Raw genomic sequence first — 27915 nt, forward strand, 5'->3', positions numbered from 1 at the left:
TTTATGTTAATCATGTCTGTTTTATTAATTTAATAATAATGTTGTTGTTTAGTTTATAATGGGGGGGGCTGGGGTGGGAAGGGGATCATGTCATTTGGATTTATGTATGTTATTGATGTATTTTATGGTTATAACCCGCCTCAATCCCCCTGGGAGAGGCAGCCTATAAATAAATGTATTATTATTATTATCATTATTATAAATTGTTCATGGTGGTTGTTTTTTCCTTAGGCCAGGGATACTCCCAGAGGGGGGCTTCCTCTGAAACACAGCCTACAGCAGCCCCTGGCGTCCCTTGGCCGGTCTCCCCTCCAAGGGCCAGCCAGGGCTGAGCCTGCTTAGCGCCCAAGAGGCCTTGCTAGCCCTGGCTGTGGCTACCTGAGAGGAAGAGCAATCCCTCCGCCTGAGTGATGCCGCCTTTCCCCTGCAGCCTCTCTGCTGCTGCTGGGCACAACGGAAGGACAGCTCATCCCTTCCCCCTCCGGATGGTTCTTCCTCCCCGTTATTTATACCGGCCTGACTTCGGATTGTTGCAGGAGGGGGGAGAGAATTTGGAAGGGAGCCGGCTCTCTTTGGCTTCAGTGCCTTGGATGGGAGGAAGAGGAGGAGGCCTTGGCCTTGGAGAGCTCCCTGCTCGCCTTCCCATCTTTGGAAGCCCAGGCTTGCCTTGCCTTTGCAGAGGTAGGTTTCTCCCTCCTCCTCCTCCTCCTCCTCCTCCTTCCTCTTCTCTCTCTGCCTTCTTTGGGGGCTGGGTTGGAAGGACTGCGTCCGCCCTGCAGAAAGAACCCGCTTTGATACCGCGTGCACTAGGGCTTTGCAGCTGGTTGAGAGCCAGTGCAGGGTTTGGAGACCAGCCTCAGCCATGCAAACCCACTGGGAGGGGGGACCCTGGGGGGGGGGGTAAGGCGAGTCACACTCTCTCAGCCTCAGAGGATAGCCAGGGCAAACCCACCCCACTTACTCACCCAGCCCTCCCTCTGAAGGAGCTGGCCAAGGAAGCCTTAGGGTCGCCATAGGTGGGGAACGGATTGGAGGCCAACAACAACAACAACAAGTGGCCCCAGAGCTCTTCAGGGGGAGAAGAAGGTGAAATGGCTCCCCAAAACTACACTTCCCAGAATTCCACAGCATAGAGCCTTGGCAGTTAAGGTGGTGTCAAAGCGGATTGTTCCTGCAGTGGGGATGCATGCAGCCTTAAATGAAAACGCGATGTGTGTGTGTAACAACCATGTTTCCCTCCACTCCTTTGGAAGAAGAATGCAGTGAGTGGGGAAAGGTGTGTGCAATTTTAGAAGCAGGTTATATTATTATTATTATTATTATTATTAATGGTATTGTATGTCATCCCTTTCACACACACACACACACACACCTATGTATGTGTGTATATGTATGTGTGTGTGCATGTGGATATATATATAAACCTACATATTCACAGCCACACATGCCCAGCAAGCTGGGTCCCTAAACTGTGCCCTTTAAGAGATCTTGGACTTCAGCTCCCAGAAGCCTCAGTCATGTTGGCCAATGGTCTGGGATTCTGGGAGCTGAAGTCCAAAGTCCCTTAAACAGCACAGTTTGGGGACCACTGAAATAGTGCAGCTTGACTCCACTTTAAGAGCTGTAGCTCCATCCTGAGAATTGGAGATGTATACGGTCTTTAGCCTCCTCTGCCCAAGCATGCCACTGCCTTCCAGAACTACAAATCCCAGCATTCTGTAGGATGGCACCTTGGCAGCTCAACTGGTGACAAATTGCACTCTTTCTCAACTTGTCCACTCACTTGTGTTTTTGCCCTGTTAAGAAAAGTAAGGCAGGGTCCTTTCTTTCTGCCTGGGTATACTGTACTTCAGTTAACCTGGCAGAAGTGTTGCTGGGCATTGCTTTTTTAACGGAAAATTTGGTACCCGAGGCAGAAATAACACTGGGAATAGGAATAGGTTCCTCCCCTAAAAAAAGAAGAGTGGTTCAACTGGTTTCAGCAAACATTTTATTTAAAATGAACAATATGCACATGCAATATGCAAAACAACCTTGCCAGGCAGGCCTTGCATAGGCAAAAAAGACACAAAACATTTTGAACCTTCTAAAGACCATCATAAGGCTTTGTCCAACATTTATTGGGCAATAACTTTTGTTTCTCCAGCCTCCACTTTTCTGACAATTTACATTTTCTTTCATAGAATCATAGAGTTGGCTTTTTAAATGGTTTTAAATGGCAGAAATGGACAAGCTGGCAATAATATTAGCAAATAAAATCACTGGGAAATTACAAGAAAGCGTGGAAATCTGTAGTGCCATTGCAGGAAAAATAAATGGGTTAAATGATCAACAACTAATTTTCAAGGCTTGAGAAAGTTAAGAGAAGATAAGAGTGTTTATGGTTTAATATTTCAATAATATTCAAAGAAGAAAGGGGGTAATGTCTTGTTAGTCTCCTTGAGTCTCTATACCGGGAGGAAGACGGGATATAAATAAGCCAATAAATAAATTTTTTAAAAATGAATTATAAAGTTGGAACAGACCACAGGAGCCACTCAATCCAACTCCCTGCCAAGCAGGAACCCAAATCTTTGCCAGACTTATACATCTGTGCTTTTTTAACTTGTTTAAAGAGTTTTATCTGCTGTCCTCTTTTTTTTTTTTTCATTTTTTATTAATTTTTAATACAAACAATACAAGTATATACAGTCCGACAAACATACACAAACATGGCATCCACCCCTACCCTTCCCCTCCCAAGTCATTTATTCTACGTATTCCTCACCCCCCTTTCCCTCCGCCCGACCCCCTATACCTACTAACGAGAATAAAAAAAAAAAAGAAAGAAAAGAAAAGAAAAAGGAACTCAATTTACCCTCTTATCATCTACTATCGCCTAATTACCTCTACATCTAAACTATCATCTATCATACAACTCTAACTCATTCTCACACATCCTGAGACTTCCATCCTCTTTGCTCGAATTATAATGTTCTTGTATCTCTTATATATGTTCTATTTGATCTATTCTATACTAAGAGTTTTCCTAAGTACATTCTCCATCTTTAAATACTTCACTTTGGCGGGGTACATACCGCCACTTTGCGGCGCTCTGCCGCCGCCGCCAGTAGGTCCGCGGGGGAGCCGGAGCCTTCACACGGCCCGACTCCCGCGCGGACCGAAAAAGAAGCTCCAAAATGGAGCTTCTTTTTTCGTCGCGTTTGCGACATAGCGAGGCGCCAGGGGCGCGCTCGCTACGTCACAAGCGGCGCGACGCGTACGGACGCTCAGCGTCCGATACGCAAAGATGGCGGCGCCCATGTGGAAGGGGCGCCGCCATCTTGTACGTATTCTATACGTACTAGGGTTAGGGGGGTGCGGAAGCACCGCCCCTTCCTAACCCTAGTACGTATAGAAGACGTACTATATGGCGGTATGTATCCCGCCCTACTCTATCTTATTACAATTACTTCATTGTGTATACTACGCTTCTTCAGCAGATATTCAACATAATCAACATACAAATTATTAACAAATCAGTACAATCTATCATCAAATTTATCGATATCACTATTTTACAGTATTATTTCTTTACATTGTTTCCTCTGGTGTTTGCTGTCCTCTTTTCTATTTGTTGCCTGTTCATGCATTCTCAGTAAGGCAAGCACACAGTTACAATAGGATCCGCTAAACTAGAATCACATTCTTTTCCAGCACAAGCTTTATTCCATTATTTACTGCAGACATGATGTTGCAACCTGGCACCACACATCTAGGTCTCTCCAGCCCTTCATCACTATCTTTCTTATCCACCATTCTGCTAAAAAAAAACCCTTCCAGCTAGACGGAAGAGAAAGATGAAAGCGGTATGGTGGTTGTTGTTGTTGTGTGCCTTCAAATCATTTTGGAGTTGAGGCAACCCTAAAATGACCCTATCATAGGGTTTTCTTGGCAAAGTTTCTTCAGAAAGGGTTTGCCATTGCTGTCTTCTGAAGCTGAGAGAGTGAAATTTGCCCAAGGTCACCCACTGGGTTTTCATGGCCAAGCTGGGATTTGAATCCTGCTCGCCAGAATCATAGTCCAACACTCAAACCACTACACCACGCTGTATGCTGGCCAGGCATAAAAAGAGATTGTATAAAGGAGCTGTTTTGTCCAAGGCCTTGTCATCTGAGTATTCCTGCATTTATTTGCAGAAAGGGAGTTGACTGCTGCCAGGAGACTATTACTATTAATAATGCCTTGTTCCTATAGGCTGGTAATATTAGCCTTGTCCATCATTTCTAAAAAGCCCTTTCCTTGGAGCCTTGGAGCAATTTTCCAGTGGTGTTTATTTTATTTATGTTTGTGATGGGCCACTGCATAAGATGCTTGTGTAGGCTAATATTATATTGCAAAACCAGTAAATAATTTGTTAAAACATCTAATATAACCTCAGAGCATTTCATTCTAAGCACTTTGTGAAAAGTTGTGTGGCTTCAAATCATTTCTGACTGATGTCGACTCTAAGGTGAATCTATCTTAGGGTTTTCTTGTCAAGTTTATTCAGAGGGGGTTTGCCTGCCATTGCCATCTTCTGAGGCTGAGAGAATGTGACTTGCCCAAGGTCACCCAGTGGGTTGACACGGCTGAACTGGTCTCCAGAGTTATAGTGCAATGTTCAAACTCATATACTACATACAGGGAAATGTGAATACAGTTTTAGTCAGAGTTTCCATACGTGAGCTGCATTGTTTTTGCCAAACACCAAGCTCAGTCTTCTGCATCTTGGCACCATCCAATTTTATTGCGGTACAGCCATGTAGTATAGTGGTTTGAGTGGAGGACTAGGGCTCTAGGGACCACAGTTCGAATGCCAACTCAGCCATGAAACCCACTGGGTGACCTTGGGTATGTCACACTCTCTCAGCCTCAGGGGAAGGCAAAGGGGGTTTGCTATTGTTAAGAAAACACCATAAGACCACCATAAGTCAGAAATGACTTGAAGGCACATAACGCAGCAGCAACAACAACAACAGCTCCAATATCCATAGCTTGGTTATGGGAATTGTTCGACACATTTGAAGTGCATGAGCTTGAGAAAGACTGATCTAGATGACCAGAATAGCTTTAGGGTGGTGCAACAGTGGTCAAGCTGTGTTAGCAGCATTTCATTCCTATACTGTGTAAGAGCTCTCGGAATTAAAAGTTTGGGCATATTCCATTGTAACGAAACCCATGTATTGGGCTACATTCATGCCAGGTAAATTCATACAGCTGGCAAGATATAGCTGTTCTTTGTGGAGTTAGATCGACGATAAGCACATTCATTCCCAATGAGAAGATAGAAAATCATGCTGACTAGGGCACTGCTTCTGCAGCTGTCTGCAGGCCACCACTTTGAGTAGAATTGGATAGAGGATTCTGAGAGTTGTTGTCCCCAAAAGTTACCTTTTCGAAACACAGTTCCTTGGCATATGTTACAAAATAACAAAGATGTTTTGTGCAATTGGTAAAGCCAGATGGAACCATGGTGCCTTTATGTGTAAATATACATTTGTTTCATTTGCTTGCCTACCATAAAACAAACTTCATTATCAGCAATATGAAACAAAACCACTTTGTTCTTCAGTAAGACAGAGAGAGTGAGCAACCTTTTCAATATACAAATGGGAGGAGGAATGCCTTCCAGACTCAGGAAAGGTACTGCTTCAACCTCACCAAAGTTAAGTGGCAGCCCGTTTAGCATCGTGACACTACAAGCTATTGGTGTGATTTTGGAACAGGCCATTTAGTTATTGAAATATTTATATCTCACCTTACATCATGGGATCTCACGACAGTATGCAATAAATATAAATTTGACCAATTTAAAGCACTATAAAGCTGTACAAATGATTTAAATGGACTAAAATCATATTAAACAACTTGACAAATACAATAAAACAGTTTAAAATCCATTAAAACAATTAAAGACAATTGGAAAGCATTCACATGTGCAGATTTTGATGAAATCAGTTAGATCCCAATATTTGTTTTTACTTAGTTTTTCTTTAGTGCAGGAATCATGACAGTGTTGGTGGCAATAAGAGGTTTCTTGTGCTTGTTTGCGCTCAAGTCTTTCCAACTTATGGCAACCCTAAGGCAACCCTATCATAGGCTTTTCTTGGCAGGTTTCTTCATAGGGGTTTGTCATTGCCATCCTGTGAGGTTGAGAGAGTGCGACTTGCCCAGGGTCACCCAATGGGTTTTCATGGCTGAACAGGGATTCAAACTATGCTCTCCAGAGTCAAGTCCAACACTCAAACTACTACACCACACTGGCTTTCCATTCAGAGGCCTCGGTTTTAAAAGAAATGCAGGCACAGGCATGCATGCAGAGAGAGTGTGCAAAGATGGAGAAGTTGAGAGACTTCAGATTTAAGATAATAAGGCTACTTAATTATCTGTTCCAAGACACACCTTTGGCTGAGTATTGTTCTGGCTTAATACATAAAAAGTGCAGGCAACATTTTGGCCAGATACAGAGATACATTCTGTACTTTTTCCAACGTTAATGTAATGTTTTAAAAGCTTATTTTACTTTGCAGGTTTCAGGTAGAGACCTTTCTTTTTCTTTTGCCAATTCAGATTGAGTCAGTGAGCGGTCACTTGAGCAGCTCAAGTGGAAAAAAATACATTAAAATGTTCCAAATACTGTACAGAAATAGCAAACTGAAGAGAATATTGATAGAGACCATGCATTTCCACAATTCACATTGAATAGCTGGGTGGTAATCAAAACCTTTAAAAACATTTAAAGTTGTTTTAGGGCTGACATGAAAAAAGGGGTAATTTAGATTATCAAGGCAAGTTACGGTAACAATAATGAGAGTTAAAGATAAAGTGGGGTGAAGGATTTATTATTTTCAAATGGAAAAAGTCATTGAAATGATACAAGAAAATCAGTCAAGGAGAGAATTCAGGAAGTCTATGTTTATTTTAGTGTTAGTTTTAGTTTATAGTTATGTGTGATGTGTTATGTAGTATATTGTTATATGGTTTTGTTTGAATCCAGTACTGTCTTAATTTAAATGAGTGAATAAAAATAAATTAAATAAATAAATAAATACAAACCTTATTATAAACACCAACTGTTGAAGCTAAAGCAGGCAAATATTAATCCCTTTGAAATGAACAGTACCAAGAAGGCTGCAATGCTACTGTAACACAATAAGTTTGGAAAATACAGTTTTACAGTACCAATCCCAAAATACACTAGCCATGTCTCTCAGCTATTAGGAGTATAATAGTCCCAAAATAAATTTTTATAGACTCTGGAATAAAATGGATAAACAAACCCAAAAGACATGTTACTTTTCTCATTTGAGAAGATCATTCTTTCTGTTGTGTTTTTAATTTTAGATTTCTAAAAATGGTGGAGGATCAGGTGGCAGAGAATGAAGAGACAGCACCTTCTGCTAGCATGAACAAGGATGGCATTCCTATGCATCAAGCCATTCAGGTATTCATCACAAACTTCAGCCTTACAGGGCCTCTAGAAAGCAACCTTGTACATCCAGGTGTAAAACAAGGGCTAAAGTGGGCAGGTATACGGATCTTTCAAACAGGGTCATTTTGTGTGATTGGTACTATGCAATTTCCTACCATTTAATGTTGCTTCCCCTTTCAAATTCTATTACACTGAACCCTTGGTATCTGCTGGGTTTTAGCTCTAGAATCCCCTATGGATACCAAAATCCATGGATGCTCAAGTCCCATTAAATACAGTGGCATAGTAAAATGGTCTCCCTTATATAAAATGTCAAAATCAAAGTTTCCTTTTTGGAATTTATATATGTTTCTAATATTTTCAAACTGTAGATGCTTGTGAACATCCCTACAGAAGCAGGCATGTGTTGGATCTAGTCAGCAAGGAGCATTTTCCAAAGTCAGTGGTGCTGTCTAACATAAGCTTCATATTCAGCATTCAGTTGATCAAAAACAGTCTTCAGCAGCACCAGTTCCCCATAGTCCTCCAAGTGACTTCTTCTTCCTTCTTGGTTTTCAGTGCAACACAGCTCTATCTGAGCAGGCAACTTGGCAAATGACAAACTATCTGTCTCTCCCGCCCCCCCAACTGCTGCTCTGTTTGCATTGGCTTTTTATCTTTCCTTCTCCATCCCTTCTTCTCTCTCCCAGAATTGCTGTAGTACCATAGGACAGACCCCTGGTGTGTCATATGACAGTTCCCAGGATTCTAGGTACTTTGTTCCTGGCTGTCAGTATAGATCATTTCTCCTGGAGAATTAATCTTTGAACTGCTTACATCACATGACTACAGTTATAGACAGTTCAGTCTAGCACAAGCTCTTCGGGAAGCAACAGCTTGGGAGACTTCCAGAGGGAGACAAGGCATCAGGTAGGCTTAGTAGGTTCCCAGATTTTTACAGAATGAACTAGTAGGAACAAGGCCTCCAGAAAAACTGAAATACATTTGTGTGTATTAATATTATAATGTTTTCATTATGGACCTTATTCCAAATGAAAGATTGGGAAAGTTTATATTTTGGACACGAGTTTTCAGAAACCTCACACCCAGCTTTCTGGTGCTGTTTATGAGCCAGATGTAGTCTAAAAGGTCACTTTTCCAAGCTCTGCTGCAGACAGTATTGTAGGTAATATGTGTGTTCCTTGCTGTAGATGACTGCTATGCAGTTTCTGGTTATTTTATGATGATCCTCAGCTAATCCCCATCTTACCATAACAGTAAATGTAAACAGAGCTGTGGATATAGTTTACAGTCTTTTTGTTATACATGATAAATTATAGAATGATAGAATTGTAATTACTGTCAGGAAGTTCTTCCTAATGTTAATGTGGAATCTCTTTTCTTGTAGCTTGAATACATTGCTCCATGTCCTAGTTTCAGGACAGCAGAAAATAAGCTTTCTTGTCAATACAGTTATAATAAATGCATTGTAATATGTGACTTTTTAAAAACATATGTATGCCCCTGAGTATTCTCTTTTCAGATAACCCTGACACTTACAGGTATCATTTAAATGACTCCATGGCCTGTTACAGACAGCCAAAATAAAGCTGCTTCGAGTCACAGTGGAGGTATGGTGTTTCAATGATGCATGCGTCCTAAGAGTCCAGAAGTCGTACCAAAGCCACGCTCCAGCCCTAAGGACTGGAGTGCAGCTTTGGTGCAGCTTCCGGACTCTTAGGACGCATGCATCATTGAAACACCATACCTCCAAAGTGACTCGAAGCAGCTTTATTTTGGCTGTCTGTAACAGGCCTACGTCTTCACACTCTTGAGGGCATTTTGGAAGAAAAGGTGTTTTTTAAAAACAAACAAACAAACAACTTAAATTTGGGGGACATCAGAGAGTGGTAAAAAAGATCTTCTAAACTTGATATAATGCATTTTGACCCTGAAAGGCCATAGGGGCCACCTGAAAGCCATGGGCTATGCCCCTGGTATAAAGTCACCTTCTTTAGTGGATCAATAGACAAGTGTGAAAATGCCCTTAGCTACTTAGTACCTAACTGAAAACCTATAGATTATTGCTTTTGAGATTGTTTCTTTGCTTTATTTCAGGAAGCAAATGTTTTGGACTCGAAGGCTGTTGATGGTAATATACAAACTGAAGAAACAGCTCTGCTGAGCAGCTGTAGACAACAACCTCAAGAACCTCTGGCTGAGTCAACAACACTGGGGAAAATGAAGCAAATCTGTGCTTGTCCGCCACAAGGCATACTTGCCAAAATTGTCACATATGGTATGTAAAAGAAAGAAAAGTAGTATGGCTGCTGATGCAAGAATGAAGAAAGTTATCTTAAATTTCCTGTTGTAAATATTTATTTTATAGATTTGTATTTTTACCTTATTCTTAATCACCAAATGTTCATATTAGATAAGGTACAGATATAGGCCTGTACACACTAACCTCCACCTGACATGTATTTTGGCCTTTCTCATGCTTGACTACCACTCACCCACAATGTTTGCAATCCAGGTTATTCAGTACTCTGAGAAGGTGTACAGTGTATCATTATATGCCATTTCACTGCATTCCAGTTCGAACCCATTTTTTTTTCTGGCTTGGTCCTATTAAGTATCTTGAATTAGATTGAGTTATTCTATCTCTGTGTAGTCCAAGAAGGTACGTTATTTAAGTTATGTGAATTCCAGTGAAACAGTTATCAGCACTGGTACTATTCTCAGAAATGCTTGTTCTGAAGTGAAAACAGCTCCTTGTTTCTCGACATCACTTGACTCCCCTTCCACTAATTTCATCTTTTGATTTGCCATCTCAAATAAAAGTAGGTAGTCTGTCACCCCCAAGATATACTTGGAATGTAACTCCCAGAGTGCCTTAACGTTGACTGTGTTGCCTGGATTGCTGGGAGAGGCAGTCAAAAATATATAGAAGGTGCCAGGTTGCTTACTGTTGTTGCAGACTGTGGAAGAAAATCAGTGGTTGTAACTAAGGAAACAGTGGTTGTAAATAAGGACTAAGGAAAGACTATGCATTTATATAAATACCATGGTACATTAATTGCATTATTTTTGTAAACACCATGGTAATGGAATACTGAGGATATAAACATGCTTTTGGAAGTTCCCAAAAGGTGTGGTATATGCAACCTTTCATAGCCCAGAGGGTGATGTAGTACATATGCAGCAGAGCTCAGAAAAATTCTCTTTAGAGATTGTACTTCTCAGAATCCCCCAACCAAGAAGGCTACTGGCTGTTGGGAGATTCTGGAAATTGTAATCCAAATATATTCGTTTTCCAAATTCTGATATGAACCTGCGCTGCTAAGCCAAGCTAAAACTGCTAAAACAAAGCTGGCTTGTCCCTGAAAATGTTCTGACTGGCTGACAGCCCTCTATAAGCTGTTGTAAGTTTGTTGGAGAAAGCAAGCATAATAGTGAAGCAGCCTGAACCAAACTCCACAAATACTATTGGATTATCTGAAAATTCTTCCTTTGCATCAAAGAATCTTCTAGCATCTCCATGTAGTTGTAGATATGTTTTCAGTTCAGTGACATTTCTTCATTGTTCCAGTATTTTTCTGGGTATAATTTCAAGTTATGAATTACTGTGCCAGGTCTTAGTGTTCACACCCGGCCACAGAGAGTTTACATTCCCAGGGTTGCATTGAAACTGGATTTGGTCCAGGGAGAAACACAGAATTGCTTTATTCTGCTACTCAGTCAAAGTGTATTCTTAAGAACATGAGGCACCAAAGTCAGTAGGGCACATTGAGCATAATGTCAAAGGTGCCTAGGTCAAAAACAGTTAGGTTTCGCGTGGTATAGACCAAGTGCTGAAATAAAAAATAATTGAGTATCCAAAGTTAGTTACTGTTCCACAAAGACTGGATAGATTTCTTCCTAGACCAATTGTGGAAAAAATGTCCCAGTGATACTTGACTGCAACTTCCACCACCCCTAGGTACTGTAGCCAGTCAGTGGTAAGGAATCATGAGAGTTGTAAACCACCAACACTGGGAAGATCATATAATCTCCGTCCCTGCTCTTGAAGTTCCTAGAGCTTCTTCCTTAATGAAAAAATGCGCCATTTCATCATCATTATCAAATCATTAACCATTTCTAATTCCCTGTGTGAATTATGAACCATCTAGCAAGCCCAGTGGATGGACTGGAAAAAACAGGTGCTGCAGTATTACAGAAGGTGTAGACTAATAGGAAAATCTCCAGGACCTCAAATGAATTTTTAAAAAGCATTTAGAATTTGGAGTGCTAGAATGGCATCTTTTATCAGACATAGGCCTGTACATTGAAATGATCAGAGGCTGTACTATCATGTAAATGTAGGATTTGATTGCTGTGCAAAAAGAGTATTATTGCACAGTAATGAAGAAAATAAGTGTGAAGTTGTCCTAATGCTCTTGATGCTCAATAGCTGAAATGTTCCCCCACCAGATCTGTATTTTCTAAAGTTTTGTCTGAGCTTCACCAACAGCCTTATCAGGAAATCCTTGGAGGGATTACAAAACAATTGGTACCTCTGGAAATGGAACATCAGAGCCTGGAAAAGTTAACTTTTGGACTACAACTCCAGGCTGTATAGCTATTGGCTGAGAGATTATGGGAGCTGAAGTAAAAAAAAAGTTTCTCAGCCCTGGTGCATGTATTCAGTTTGGGAAGATGAGGGCCCATTTACACTAGACAATTATAGCACTGTGATTCTACTTTAATGGCCATGGATGCATCCTATGGAAATCTAGGTTTTGTAGTTTGAAGCTTTAGAGTTCTCTGGATGACAATTCTAAAGACCCCTTGCTAAATTAACAATCCCAGGATTCCATAGGGGAACCTATGGAATAGTTAAAGTGGAAGTTTATCATAGTGCTATACCTCTGTAATGTGGAAAGGCCCTCACAATACTAAAGTTTCTCTTAATTCTAATGAAGGGCTAACAAAGCAGTCACCCCAGTCTGAACCCCACAGTGTGATTGCACACCAATGCAGTGTTGATTTACAAGCACCTTCCTGGATTGTGAAAATTCATGCCAACAAACAAGAGGGTTTCACGAAATAAAAGAAGTTCTGTGAGGAAGGGGGGCTGTGAAAATACTGGGATTATAGTACAAGTGCAAACTTTTTTTCTTCCACTGCTTTAATTGCAAATCATCCTTCCTTAATAAACCTTTTATAAATGTATTAGTAAATATTAAGAACTATTCTTTGAAATGCCTATATTTATTTATTTATTTATTTATTTATTTATTTATTTAACTTGTCTTTTTCAGGGACTGCAGTAGTTCTGGTCTGGGCAGTAATTTGGTCTATTACAGGCGCTGAGTGTCTTCCGGGTGGGAATCTCTTTGGAATTTTGTTCCTCTTCTTTTTTGCTGTAATTGGTGGTAAACTTATGGGTGTAATTAAATTACCTGGTTTGCCTCCCTTCCCTCCTCTTCTTGGTAAGTATGTTATTGCCAGATAGAGTAATATCATTTTACTGATACATAGTCTTGATCTCAAAGATATAGCCATGGTAGTCTGTAGAATCAGTATGTAGAGAGATCTTGTAGCACCTTTGAGACTAACTAAAGAAAGAAGTTGGCAGCTTGAGCTTTTGTAGATTTATGGCAAGTCTCCTTCCTCAGGTAGTCTTGATCTGTGAGACAACAGGAAGACTCAGCCTCAGGCAGGTTATAACCTGCTAGAATGGCTTAATAAAAAAAGGGAAAAGGCTGCTGCACCTTTAATGGTTTTTTAGAAGATGAAATTGCAGCAGTACAGCTATGAATATTTGCTCTTCTACACTACTGCTAAAGATTCAGGAGCTCTGCCCTCTTTTTCATGTGACCACCCTATTCCCTACTGGTATAAAATTAATGGTTAATCATTCATTTAGCTTTTTTTTTTAATTCATGAAGACAGATTTGAATTACTGGGCCCATTAAAGTTAAGAGTGGATTTGCTAATGATTTGTCACATAGATTCTTTAGATGATCCCCCCCCCCCCCCGGTGGGGATTTCTCTAATTTAAAAAAAAAGATTAAACATTGACTTTCCTTGTAAGGTTGTGTTTTGTGAGAGTGGGGGACTAATAGCTAAAGGCCTCTAGCCTTGTTCAGAGCATTTCAGATAATTTCACCACCTGCAATGCCAATAAGATGCCTCTTTCTGTTCATTGTAGGGATGCTGCTTGTTGGATTTCTCCTCAGAAATATCCCATATGTCACTGACATAGTCCAAATTAATGTGAAATGGGGAGCAGCCTTGAGGAACATTGCCCTGTCAGTTATCTTGGTCCGTGCTGGCCTTGGCCTTGACCCAAAGGTGGAGTATCAAATGGGCATTGCTTGGTGTATGCAAAATGTCATGATCAGGAAAGCTAGACTGGGTGTGATTCTGAATAAAATAAAGCAATGTCAGAGTTGTACCAATGCAGGTGTGGATGTTTTCCCAAATAAAAATCCCCTACTATGTAAAATAATAGCATGCTAGGAAAATGCTAGACTAAATTCTTCCTGACAGTTAATGTGTGTGTATTTTAATTGCATGGCTATCCTACTTCCCATGCTATTTTTGTAACAACCTTATGAAGTAGTTTAGGCTGAAAGATAGTGGTTGGCCCAAGATCACCTAGTGGATCTCACACCTAATCCAGCACTTTGGCTACTGTACTGTACTGGCTCCTTAACTAAAGAAATCTGAAGGGAATTTAATGTGAAGAGGAGCACTTAGCCAAGGTTCAGTTTATTGAGGTACAGCTTCAATAGACTTATCACCAATGGCAGCTAGACCTGGTTATGTTTGTTAGTTACATTTCTATTCCATCTTTCTTCCAGTGAGTTCAGGATAGCATAGATGAGTCCTTTTACACACTTTGTCATCACAAACAACCTGCTAGGTAGGTCAAACTGAGATAAAATCCAGTGTCTCAAGATAAGACAATGTCAGCACAACTGCTGGGGTCCAACAACCACTGTCAGCAACTCAAACAAGTCCTGGGGTTAAATCAGACCCTTGGAGCAGAGCTGGCAAATTTCCAGAAGCCGAAGCGTGGCTCCAAAGTCCAAGTTGGGATGACAGCAACTGGATGTCTTCCAGGAACTGCAGCAATGCAGGAACCTCCGGGGACACACAGCAAACCGGTGCTATAGCTTCTTCTGATATACCACCAGAGAAACTAAGTCCGCAAAGTGCTCTTTATTCACAGTTCTATTATACAAAACTAGATCTCTAAAACTCCAAACCATACCAATCCAACTCCTACTTCAAACCCACACCACACCCTTGCAACCCCTGGGCTTATATAGTCTCCAGACCATGTGGTCTCTCAAACCCAGTGAGTTCAGGTGTGCAGCCATGTCATGTGTCTCCTATGCAATCTAGACACATGGTTTCATCATCCATGGCTACGTGCACTTGGGCATTGAAGTGTCCTTGAGCCAATGAGCTTCAGCTGTGCTGATCAACCTTGCCATTCTGCTGAATGCTCATGGCCAAACACACACACATCAAGCATTTCCCTGTGTGCTGTGTTTTAACCCTTCAAATCCCTGACAGACAAAGTCACAAATTAAGTGTCTCATGGATGCATGTGCACTAGAACTTGGATCTGCCAGGCTCCAGATCACACTCTAACCATGTGTCACCTGTTTCTAGAGTAGAAACATGAATCAATCTGTGACATTTTTTTTAGCTGTGCTGCATGTGAGAAGTCTCTGCTTAGAGAGGACATCCAAGAAGTATGATCCAAAGCTTTAAATTTACCATAAACTGCATGAGGCAAATACCCAATCTGCTTATGACAAAGTATTTTCCCATACAGAACTGATTCTGTTGGTTGTTAGCATTTTTGCTTTTTCTTAATTTCAGTTTTATTTCTGAGCTATATTCGGATGGCAAGTTAAATAAAGAGAGCTAGTGTGGTGTAGAGGTTTTGGTGTTGGATACCAATGGAAACCAGCTGAGTGACCTTGGACAAGTCACACTCTCTCAGCTTCAGAGGAGGGCAATGGCAAACCCCCTCTGAAGAAATCTTGCCAAGAAAAAGCCATAATAGGTTCATTTTAGGATTGCCGTAAGTCAGAAACAACTTGAAGGCACATAAACAGCAACAATTTAAATAAACTTTTCACTGAGTTTGTATTGTCAAACCATGGTGCAAGTTATGAGCCTGAACCTCAGCAAGCTTTGGTCTTTGCTGAGGATCCTTCCCTTCTTTCTCTGTCCATCTCCAGCAGGAAGATCAGCAGTTAATGCTTCTTTCTTAGATGAGCTGCTTTATCACAAATTGTCAAAGAACTCTAAACTGACTACTCTTAACTATATTTAGTTTAAACAAGCCATCATTTTAAACAGGGGTTTGAAGTTGTCTTGTTTTAACAAATTATTACTAAGATTAACCATAGCTTGCCAAAAATTAAATAATTTACAATAAGATGAGGCTAATCTAAAATGAAAATGAATGTTTCCCAGCTCCTCCTTGTGGACATACTGGAGTTGATTGGGAACATACATCAGAATATGAGGCTTATTTTCATATGACTGAATATTGGAAGACAAGTCTATTATAAGAGCAGCTCACTGGAGAAAATCCTCTGCCCCACCCAAAACTTGAGAAAGTTATGTTTTTGAATTACAACTTCCAGAGACGTCCAGTCTGCACACCAAGTAGTCTTGCTGGCTCAGAATTAAGGGAGTTAGATATCCAAAATATACCTTTCTAGTGTTCTGCTTCCACCATTGTTTCTGACTGCACATGCTTGGATGGTAATATTTTGACTACAGATCCCTGTCCCAGTTTGCCCAAGTAGTGAGCACCTTGCAGATCCTAGGAAAGAAGATGAATACTAGATCTTTTGGATCCCAGTACTTTTCTTCAGTGTAAAATAATTAAAGATATGCAGAACAGAGAAAATCCAAAATAATTCTAGTGATTTCTCCCTGTGTTTCTCTCTCAGGCTCTAAAAAAATTAAAGGCCGTCTGTTTAAGATTGAGCATTGGACCCTGCCTCACTGAGGCATGTACAGCAGCCGTTATGTCTCACTTCCTTATAAATCTGCCTTGGCAATGGGGCTTTATGTTAGGGTAAGTCACCTCCCCTCCCCCCCCCCAGCTTTTAAACAATGCATTTCTTTTTCTTGTGCTGAAGCTGCCTTCCTTCTTTCATGAACGCATTGCCTAAAACTGCTGCACCATATATTTGTTATTTCCAGACAAACAAAAGTTATTTTGAAGGACTACAACTAGCTACTTGGAAAAGATAGTTTTCTCAAATATAACTGGTGACTCTAGGTTGTAATAGTAATTGTTGTAATTTCAGAGCTATAATCCAAGCAAGTAACTTTTCCAAGCTCTGTGCTGTAAAAAAAAAAATAGATGCTAGTTGTGTTGTCTTATACTGTTTGAATCCCCGTTTTAGAGCACAGGTTGGCAAAACCATGATCCCTGCAGATTCTCAGAATTTTTAAAGAGGTACATATAGTATAACATTGTTCTGGAATCAAAGAAGAGAGCTCAAAACCCACCATATTTTACTCAAATTAGGACTGCATTATTCAGTCAGACATTTTAAAAATTGATCAAAAAGTGCCCCAGTTATACATATATATTTAATACAAGTACTGATAAGAATGGAAAACAGCAGGTAGCTGCTTTCTCTTCCTCACGATACAGAGTCTACACAGGGGATGGACGTTAACAAAGAACTGATACTGTATATGTTCAGATTTGTTCTAGGGGCAGTGTCTCCTGCTGTTGTGGTCCCTTCAATGTTGGTTTTACAAGGAGGAGGATATGGTGTTGACAAGGGTGTCCCAACCTTGCTAATGGCTGCTGGAAGTTTTGATGACATCCTAGCCATCACAGGTTTTAATACCTGCTTAGGGATAGCCTTCTCTTCAGGTAACCAGATACTCCCTAGAACTGATGACCTGCTTTCCTTGCTTGATGTGCCAGTTTACTACTTTCAAATAGTGTGTGTTATTACATGGGTATTTTACATCAGAACCTATTATTCACTCCCACTTGTAGTGTTATGTGATCCAGGTTTATGACCAACTGAGGCTTACAGCAAGGGTGATGAAACTCAGACTCTGCAGCCAATCCACATCCTCTGGGATCTCATTTCCCTCCCTGGGCTAGCCAGCATGGCCCTCTCTTTCCATCAGCAAGTTAAAACATTTTTTTTGCCATTAGGCTTTTATAAACTGACTCAAGGTGGGCTTTTAATGGTATGCAGTGCTATTTTAAAGGTTTGTAGCCAGTGTGCTATAGTGGTTTGAGTGTTGGACTAGGACTCTGGAGAATAGGGTTCGAATCCTGGCTCAGCCATGAAAACCCATTGGTTGACCTTTGGCAAGTCACACACTCTCAGCCTCAGAGGATGGCAATGGCAAACCCCCTCTGAAGAAACACCCAGGAAAAAAACCCAGGATAGGTTCGCTTTAGGGTCGTCATAAGTCAAAAACAACTTCAAGGTTGCATACAACAACAACAAAATGTTGTTAGAAACAATGTAAATTTGGTTTTATTGAAGCTTTTGTATTATTTTAATCTTTACCTCATCTCCCTATTATTTGTTACCAAGCTTTCCCACAAGTTTTTCTCCAGTTCCTCTTTTCAAGCTTAGTTCCTAGCATTAAATGCATTATGCTATAATATGCTGGCTGGCAATTTTTATCTCAATCTTTTGCTTTGGCCTCAACTATCACTGTAATGTAGCCCTTAAGAACTCTTTTGAAATTGATTTTTTCCATCCTTCACCTGTAGTTTAGAGAAAAGTGGAAACTGTGTTGCAGTAGAGTAGCCTCCAAAAACCCTGTTGTCTTCTATACAACTCCCATAAGTCTATATCCAATCGTTAGTCCCAAATAGAGGAGACCCATTGAATCAATGGATCCAATGTAAGTGTTGACTTACCAAGCTCCCAATGTTTTAATGGGCTGTTTTCTGATTCAGGCTAACAACTGGATGTAGGCCATAGACTGAAATCCAATTATTACTCCAGCTAGAAGAGACTCACTGAATCAGTAGGACTTACATAAGTAAGGGCCTACTGACAACTGGTTCAATGGGTTTTCTTTAGTTGAGACTAGCAGTTTGATTTAGGTCATAATCTCCAACTAGTCAGATGTTTAGTCATGCTGGCTAAAAATGATAGGTGTTGTAATCCAAGACATCTCTAGGGAATTAGGTTGGGGAAGACTACCATAACTAAAAGGCCTTTGGATTCCTTTCCCTCATTATTTGCCTTTTGGATAAAATTATCAAGACTTTAGGTAAAGTTATCAGGACTCTTCTAGTCTCCCCTGCCCCAGTCAAAATTATGTCCAGAGGTAGCTATGTTGGCCATATAGCAAAGTACAGTAACATCCAAAATCCACAAAACAGTGATACTTTTATTGAATCAACCAAAATGCATAAAATTCATATTGCAAGCTTTCAAAGCTTCACTGTCTTCTTCATCAGGCAAAGGTGCCTTTTCCCCTACAATCCTTTCCGCGCACTCCTCTCCTCTGGGAGGAGCCTACTTCAGCCACAAAAATCTAGGCTCTCGGCTACCTCCCAGAGGGCATTTTCCATTGTCACCCCCAGATTATGGAATGGCCTGCCAGATGAGATCCGTCTACTTACATCCTTAGACAGCTTTAAAAAGGCTGTTAAGATGGATCTCTTCCGACAGGCCTTCCCAGAATAGAGAACCTGGCCTCAGAAAAACGTCTGGGAATAAGATACTGCTGCTCCCATTGATTGTTTGCTGTTTTGATGTTGTTGACCTTCTGGTCAGTTTTTAACTTGTCCCCCCCCCCCTAAATTCTGCATTGGGTTTAATACTTTTTTAAGGAGGGGAGGGTATCAGGGATTTTATATGTTCTGTATTTTTAACTTTGTTAGCCGCCCCGATTGTTCTCAGAGGGGTGGGATAAAAATTATTATTATTATTATTATTATTATTATTAATTATTATAGCATACAGGAGAAGAAATATTACCACATTAGTCACAGGCCTGCATTTTCTCATAATTTTGTTGTTCTACGTTAAGATGATATGGAGAGATATCCGGCTGCTCCTTCTTCTGGCCATGTGGGTAGTGGGAGACAGAGCATCTTAAAGTCAAGGAAATTACATTGATAAAAAGTGTGAAGGAAATTGTTCAAAAATCCATTCAGTCCCACTGTTTGTCCTTTTCCAAAACAGGCTCCACTCTAGATAATATCCTCCATGGTATACTGGAAGTTGCAGTTGGTATAGCAGCTGGTGGCCTTTTAGGAATTTTTCTTCGCTACTTTCCAAGCAAGGATCAGGTAATGAAAAAAATATATTTCAAAAAGTATTTATTTATTTATTTATTTATTTATTTATTTATTTATTTATTTATGTTTCCTCGCCTCTCCCGGTGGATCGAAACGGGGTTACAGACTAAAAAGCGGGGTTACAGACTTAAAATAAGCTCTCCATTCCTTGGCTGAAAATGATTTTTAAAAAGGAGAGGGTTAAGTTGGTACAGTAGAAATAAAATAAATTCCAAGCAGATTAGTTTCAACTATGTAGAACTGCAAATGTATTTACATTCTTCTCATTTATGGTGTGACATTTATTAAGACCCATGTTTTCATTTTGCTTCACTGGTCCTAGGAATCGCTTGTATGGAAGAGAGCATTCTTTGTGTTGGGTCTGTCTATGTTTGCTATCTTTGGCAGCAATTATTTTGGTTTCCCTGGAACTGGAGGACTCTGCACAATCGTCTTAGCATTTCTGGCTGGAGTAGCATGGTCTGATAATAAAGTGAGTGGTATCATTTTGAGTCCAAAATACTAGATTTTGTAACACATTTGTCAGTTGTTTTGGGTTGTTCTACTTGAAAAATATGTGTCTTATCCTTGGAAAAGTAGAGGAATGGCAATGACTCTCTCACTATCACTGCATTTGTGCTTCAGTGTTAGTTCCAGTGTTAGCTTTCTTGCACTTGAAATACTATGATGCCATTTAACTGGTTTGCACCATTCCTGCTTCATGGCTGTTGCTTTTTAAAAGCAACAACAGCAAACCCACAATTTTACAATTACATAATGAAAACACACCATGCAATTTCTGCCATTTTTTCCTATGCTTTCCTCCATGAACCAACACTTGTCTAGTTCTATTTGTTTATATATATTACTCTTTAAACCTATGTATATTGACTCTATTTTCTCTTCAAACATTTTATCTGAACCTCTTGATTTTTCTGGGCATTAATACTTAATAGTATTGCATCAGAACTGCACTATTACACTACCCTCTAAATACATACATACATACACTCACTCACACACACACACACAAAATTTAAAATAATGTAAAAGAAAATTGTAGAAAACAAAGGATGAATGCAAAGTGGTTTTCTTAGGAGCTCTAGTCTCTGACCAGCCTAACCACTAAAAGTAGTCTCAAGTTTTCTCTGCTGGAGATTCCTGGGGAATTCCTGAGGAAGGAACAATGGGTCGACAGCCACACTTTGCCCATTACTCTCCCAACATCACAGCAAAGTGGAATGAAACATTCAGACTCAAAATGTTTAATAAACCATAACATGATAGGAGGTCATTAACAGACCTCTTCCAGTGGGAAAAGAATTTCTAAATGCTCCAAAAGTGGTTCAGCACAGTACATCATGAGAGAATCATAGCATCATGCAATAGGATCCAGGCAAAGATGGGAATAACACAGTGCAGTTGTGGTATAACAGTGTCATGTGATAAGCTCCTTAGACAAGATAGATGGGTAAGGAAACATTTAGTGTGGAGGACTTCTATTCAGCATTCCAAACACTCCATGCCATTCCCACTCTCACCACATATGGTACTACATTCACTAAGTGTTTTGGAGATTCCTTCCCCCCTTATGCTCTCCTGCAAAGATTCATTGTATGTCTGCTGATTTAGGATTCCAACCATCACTCCCCCAAACCTGCTAATATCAGATACTGGAAAACAACTTTTTCTAAAGACTACAATTTCCAGATCTTCAATGAGCATGGAAGCTGTAGTCCAAAAAAGACTTCCTCTTGTGTATATGTGATACCATTTTGGATACATAGCAACAACACTGATTGCTGGAAAAAGAGGGGATGAATGATGTCAGTAGTATTGTTTTATAGTAGGTAATTATTCTTAGCTCATGCTTAGAAATGCTTGCACTGATCAGCTGATGCAGATGCATTTCCCTACCTGCACTGTTGTGAGGTTCATTTGCCTGAATACATTTTTTATGTCTACTGTGTATGCCTGTTTGTTGCAAATAGCTAGGGTAAGATCAGAACCATTGTGTTCTAGTGAACACAGACTGAAATTTGAGAAAGTAGACAATTGTAAATTGTAATCACATCTTGGAAATCTTTTTTTAAAAACTATACCTCCTAAAGTAATAGGTCAAGAAAGTAATTTTTCCTAGCAGAGTTTAGAAAGACAATTGAATAAAATATTAGGTTTCAAAAATAGTTCCATCTTAGCATTTGTAGTATTAAATAAAAATATTTTTGAGAGACTCAAGTCTGAAGTGTCATACATCACAGGATACTCTCTTCAGGCCATTTCATTTTTGACATTAAATAATGTAAGCAGTAACCAAGAGTGTACTAAGGGTGCAGCTGTATTTGAATTGCCTCAGTATTTTACCTACCTGCCCCTTTTCTTATACATCGTCAGCTGAAGTTTTAGCACTGCTAGAAATCTGTAGACTAAAAGAAAATTTCATGGAGGGCAGAATCATTATAGGAGACAATTTTTGTCCCCCCCATAAGAGCCAGTGTGGTCTAGTGGTTTGAACATTGTACTCTGGAGACCAGGGTTTGAATCCTCTCTCAGCCCTGGAAACCCACAAGGTGCCATTGGGCAAATAACAGTTGCATTGGGTCAATTAATTTTTAAAACTTATGTTGGATATTAGGAAGGCATTAATTATATTCTACAAACCTTCAAAGCAGGTATGTGCCACATGTCAGAACAGGGAATCTGTTCCTTTGAAAATCAACTAGTCAGCCGTATGATGAATGAGCAGAACTTTATTGATAGATCCAGGATCAGTGATTCAACTCCGTTCAGCTTTCAAGCTGAGACTGCCCCCTCCAACCAAAGCCGATACATAAAAACTCCAATTTTTTCCACTCCACCTCCTGCAAAAGTGCGTGCAACAAACTCCTCACCTCCTTCCCAGTTCACAATCCCCCATTGCTCCCCCTAATAGCTACTATCCCCTCAGCTCCGTGCCTACATTCCAAGCTTCTGAGACCAGCGTTTCAAGGTCTTTAGATAACAGCCACCTGGCACAGCTCAGCTAATACATATCTACATCTACCACTAGCCATAGCTAAAAACACCCCAACCCCCATCATGCCCATACATATAGGAATCATACATCTGGTAGAATTCTAACAAGGATTCTAACACTGCCACCAAACCACTTACTGAAAATACTAGATATTTTTGTTTTCTTTTTCTTTTTTTCTTTTCAGAAAGAGGTAGAAAAAATTATTGCAGTTGCCTGGGACATTTTCCAACCTTTTCTCTTCGGTTTAATTGGAGCTGAAATATCTGTTGCATCTCTTAAGCCTGAAACTGTTGGTAAGTCTTCTCAGAAAAGTGCTGACTATCATTTAACTAATTGGTGGCTAGCTTATCTAAGGGCATTTTCACCACGTGGATTTTTATCATCTTGATTTCCAGTTTGCTTCTTGGTAAGGAGAAAAATCCTCCCCTTAGCCATGTTTTCACTGTACTGAGTTCCAGTATACATCATGGCTAGAAGAAGGTCTCTCTGTGTCCTAAAATGGCCCCAAGAGGCCCATAATTTTGTGAAACTTGTCTGTATGCACCAAGGAGATGTGAGGCCAAGAAATTTTGCCACCTGCCTCTAAACAATTGGTGGTCAGACCCCTGAGGGCCTGAAAACATTGGGGGATGGCTGAAGGCCACAACAGTCCCACACCTGTTTTAAGGGCTAAAGCCAGCACCTTGAACTGGGCCACAAGTGCAACTGGCAGCCAGCACATGTCTTTCAGTACCAGAAAAATACTATGTCAGTTCTATATAACAGTTAGTAGCATAACTGGCAGCATTTTGTACCACTTGAAGCTTTCAAACACTTCTCAAGGGTAGACACATGTAGAGCATGCTGTGGTAATCTAGATTCGATGGGAGGAAAGGCTGTACACTGTTAAAAAAGGAGGACCAAGGTGGCCAACTCAATGGCACCACAAGCAGTTTCAGCACTCAGCTGCCCCCCCCCCCCCTCACTTTCCCTAATGACCAAGGCGGCCAACAGTTGACCTGTGGGGAACACCAGAATTCAAGTGTTCTGGTGTTTTATACACAATATTTTAATAATGTTTGTGCATGAAACAAAGTTTTGGTACACTGAACCATCAGAAAGAAAAGGTGTCACTATCTCAGCCATGTAGACAATTTTGGATTTTGAAGTATTTTAGATTTTGGAATTCTGAGATACTCAATCGTTAAAGTGTAAAGTAATGAATTACAAAAAGTATTTACATTGAGAAAATGGTTGCCCTGTTAAAAGATTAGCTGACAAAGAAGCAAAGATCTGCAATGTGGCTTTTGGCTGCCAATGCTCCCATCTGTTGTCCAGAAGAACCACTTGTTTCGGAACACATGACCTGTGCTTTACCTATGTCCTTACTATGAAGAGGAATACATTTGTTTGTTTTTCTGTTTGTATTTATTGGCTGCAGGACTTTGTGTGGCCACAATATTTGTTGGACTGACAACCCGAATTACAGCCACATTCCTCTTGGTGTGCTTTGCTGGCTTTAATATCAAGGAGAAAATATTTATTTCTTTGGCATGGATCCCCAAAGCAACTGTCCAGGTACAGTATGTCTTTGTAGTTGTGCTTCCTAATCACTTTTGAGTCAAAGACCTATTAGGCAGTCATATTAACCCTTTATTTATTTATTTATTTATTTATTTAAGGTATTTATACCCTGCCCTTCAGTCCTAATGGCTCTCAGAGCGGCTTACAATTATTATTTTTAATCAGACAGTTCCCTGCCCTCAGGCTTACAATCTAAAAGACACGAAACAAAAGGAGAAGGGAATGGTGGAGGGAAAGGGGATGAGGTCCAGTGGTTCTTCTCCCCCTCTGAGGCCTGGACCAAGGCAGATGGATTTAGACTTTAGACTCCCAACCCAGAAATAAGCACTTAAACACAATTTTCTGAGGTCCTTATCACATCACGCCGTTATACCATCATGGCAGTGGTTTAGTCTCACTTTTGTCTCAGTCTTATCATACAACATAATGGTCCTCCCAGTGTCATTGTGTTGCATCGTCATTGGGAATGCAACTTTTTTCATGATGGAAATAATGTGTTAATGACCCCCTTTCCTCCAGAATTCAGTAATTTGAGTGTGGATGTCTTATTCTGCTTTATTAAAATTATTAATTAATGGGCATGATTTTGGCATGGTCTGGTTGTCCCTCTGAAGGTTCCCAAGGAAATCTCTGGTAGGGAAGCCTCAGACTAGTTCTAGTGCTTGGGGCAGGAGAACAAGACTTCCCAAGAGAATAGCTATATTTTCTGTGCTTTTTGCTCTTGAAATACTTTTTTTAATTTTTTCTAATTTTTAAATATATATAAATGGTTTGCTAGTGCAGTAATGGTGCAACCCTGATCTGTTAGCATTTGAAAGTCACTAGACAGACACCTTTACTGCACAGTGGTATTTTCTAAAGATCCATGTCCCAGTGCTGCTGCCACAGTTACTGTTTTAAAAAAATATTTGTTAGAGGGGAGGTTGCCTTTGGCTTCCATTGAGGCTGAGAGATTGAGGGGCTGAACAGACCACCCCTAAGGGATGGCCTGCAGCTGTCTCTTTCTTTGCTAAATCAGGGCCATGGCAACTACCCTCTGCTCTCCCGATCTGGCCTTTTTGCACCACGGAAAGGGCGCCATAGCTGCCGGCGCCTTGGCTTTTCGGCGCCCCTTTGCCACTGCGTCATCTGAACACAGTGCCAGAGGAGCCCTGTGATGCCCCCTGCTGTGTGGTCAGGCGCACGACATGACAGCAGTGTCAGAGCAGCATTGGGGAGTGCGTTGTGTGAACATCACACCCCCACTTTGCCCCCAGATCAGTGTTTATCACCTGTCTGTCGAGGCCCTGACCTCCCAAAACTCACCTAGTAGATTTCTATGGCTGAAGTGGTTTTTGAATGGAATAACCTGGCATAATGATGTGGTGTGATAAGAACCTAACTAACTGGAAGGAGACAAAAGGGAGAAAATTACATTTTTTTGTACCCAGTTCACAAACCTTGGATCCTTGGTTACAAGCCCTCAATTTATAGTATGCCCATATCTTGCAGACATGGAATTAGCTGCATACCATGCTATGTAAGCTTAAGCTTAGTGGCCCTTCTGTTCCAAATACTAACTCAAGGAAACTCTAGGAAGATACAGGACTGTTTTCTGATAAAGCACTTTGTTTTCTTTATAAGGCACATTGTTGTTTTCTCTGTCTCTCTCTCTTCTGTCAGGCTGCAATTGGTTCTGTTGCTCTAGATACAGCACGAATGCACCAAGATGAAGTATTAGAAAAATATGGCATGGATGTCTTGACAGTAGCTTTCTTGGCAATTCTGATCACAGCTCCTATTGGAGCTCTAATAATTGGCCTAGCAGGGCCCCAACTTCTCCACAAAACAACTGGGGCAAATGGTGAAGAAGATAATGGACAAGCAGCAGGAGAAGAAATGGCAACACATGGGTCAGTATAGGAAAGTATTAAGGCATGATCCCTTCTCCTCATCACACTAAAGTGATAGAAATTTTTAGAAATAAACATACCCAATGGTGGTGTGCAGAAGTCCAAAGGCCTTTGAAATTCATGGTAGATCCATGTAGACCATACATCTATATGGTAGATCCTGTGTCTGCATGGTAGACACATGCAGATCCTGTTAAAAAGAAAGATACTGATAGAAAAATATGGTTGCATTAAATCAGCATACAACTTCATATTTATATTGGAATCCTAAATAGTAGCTGTCCCAAGTAAAATTTCTAAGTCGGATATACAGGTTATCAGCTAGAATAAAGTTAGTGGTCTGACTGGGGAGATTCAAATGCCAGCTAGCAGGAGAACCTGATGCATTTGACATGGCTTCCAAGACAAAGGTCTTGGAACAAAAAGATATACAAGATCAAGGGTGGAAGAAAATAACCATGAATGTAATCATGGATCATGGAGTGGATCATGGATGTGATCATAGAACACCTCATAAAATCCCAGCTCATTGCTTTTTAACAGACCAAGGCAGGATGTGGTAACAATGGACAAACTGGCATTTATTTTCTTTAAAACAGAAAGGAGCCCAAAAAGCAATTGTAACTAGGACTTTTACCCAATTAAAATGCCCATACAGTGCAAACCTTATCCATGTCTATTCAGAAGTAAATACAACTCAGTTAAATGGGACTTACCCTCAGGTAAGTATTTCTAGGATTGCAGCCTCAATTATGGTTGATAATCTGCATTTGTTTTATTTTTAAAATATTTTAATGATACTGGGCTTCAAGCATTTTCTTAGAAAAGGAATAGCCCTGTTTCTCAGACACAGTGCCTCTTACTTGCTGTCTGGACCTTTTATAAGTATTTGTAATAAAAAACAAAAAAATTCTGTCTGATGAATCATGAATATTTTTGTTATTATTGTGTAAAATTAGAACATTCTGAGATGGTCATGTCAGTAGTACTGATAACATGTCTAGCTAAAAATGAAAGGAGGCCAATGTGCCAACATTCCATAATAGATTAAATGATCCAGGGTGATCAGAAACTAAATGTTCAAATGTTTTGGACTTAAACGCACATAATTCCTGATTATTGACTATGTGGATTACAGTTGGAGGAACAAAACATCTAGAGATCTGCTCCCTCATAGGCTAGAATATGGGATATAGGAAACATGAATAAGTATACTATGTTTAAGAGCAAGACAGACAGACAGACTCCAACCAAATAGTTTTATTTATTTGCAGGAAAGGCATGGACAGTATAATTTTGAGCCCCATGTATTGTTTGAATGGGGAAGTACTGTGTAAGTTTATGCTTTTTAAAAACTATATATGTATTATTTTATAAAACAAAATATATTTAAAATTGCTCATCAGATAGTAATTGAACCATTTCAGTTCTGTCACTTCTGCTTCTAAGAAGAAATGCCTAGTTGGCGACAGTTTCACCCAGCAGAGGAATCTTTGACCGTCTAGACATTTGGGAATTTAACTCCTGTCAGCCTCATCCATGATGCGCAATGGCAAGGGAGTATAACAGCTGAAGTACTAACAATAGCAGACTACTAACAATAGTAGTCTACACTGATCAACAAAAATGTTGTTTTATTATAATAATTATTTTTACTTGAAACAATATTTCACGTGTTAAATAAAGGGTTTGTAAAAACAACAAG

General features: G+C 40.1%; 1 protein-coding gene across 2 annotated transcripts; it reads left to right on the top strand.

The window, feature by feature from the left end:
- Positions 1 to 164: 164 nt before the first annotated feature.
- Positions 165 to 27890, top strand: SLC9B2 (solute carrier family 9 member B2). 2 transcript variants are annotated; one of them, XM_089526045.1, is made up of 13 exons: positions 165 to 681; positions 7366 to 7465; positions 9551 to 9731; positions 12736 to 12906; positions 13629 to 13771; positions 16405 to 16532; positions 17173 to 17348; positions 19645 to 19751; positions 20083 to 20232; positions 22940 to 23048; positions 24176 to 24312; positions 25981 to 26210; positions 27638 to 27890. In XM_089526045.1, the coding sequence occupies exons 2-13, from the start codon at positions 7376 to 7378 to the stop codon at positions 27705 to 27707; spliced, it is 1692 nt and encodes a 563-aa protein (XP_089382171.1). In that variant the 5' UTR covers positions 165 to 681; positions 7366 to 7375; the 3' UTR covers positions 27708 to 27890. The 2 variants fall into 2 exon arrangements, with proteins under 2 accessions (XP_089382171.1, XP_089382172.1); XM_089526046.1 differs by having other exon boundaries at positions 25981 to 27890.
- Positions 27891 to 27915: the final 25 nt, after the last annotated feature.

This window comes from Sceloporus occidentalis, unplaced genomic scaffold, assembly GCF_023333645.1.
Source record: "Sceloporus occidentalis isolate IW3139 unplaced genomic scaffold, rSceOcc1.0.p SCAF_5, whole genome shotgun sequence".
NCBI classification, from domain to species: domain Eukaryota; kingdom Metazoa; phylum Chordata; class Lepidosauria; order Squamata; family Phrynosomatidae; genus Sceloporus; species Sceloporus occidentalis.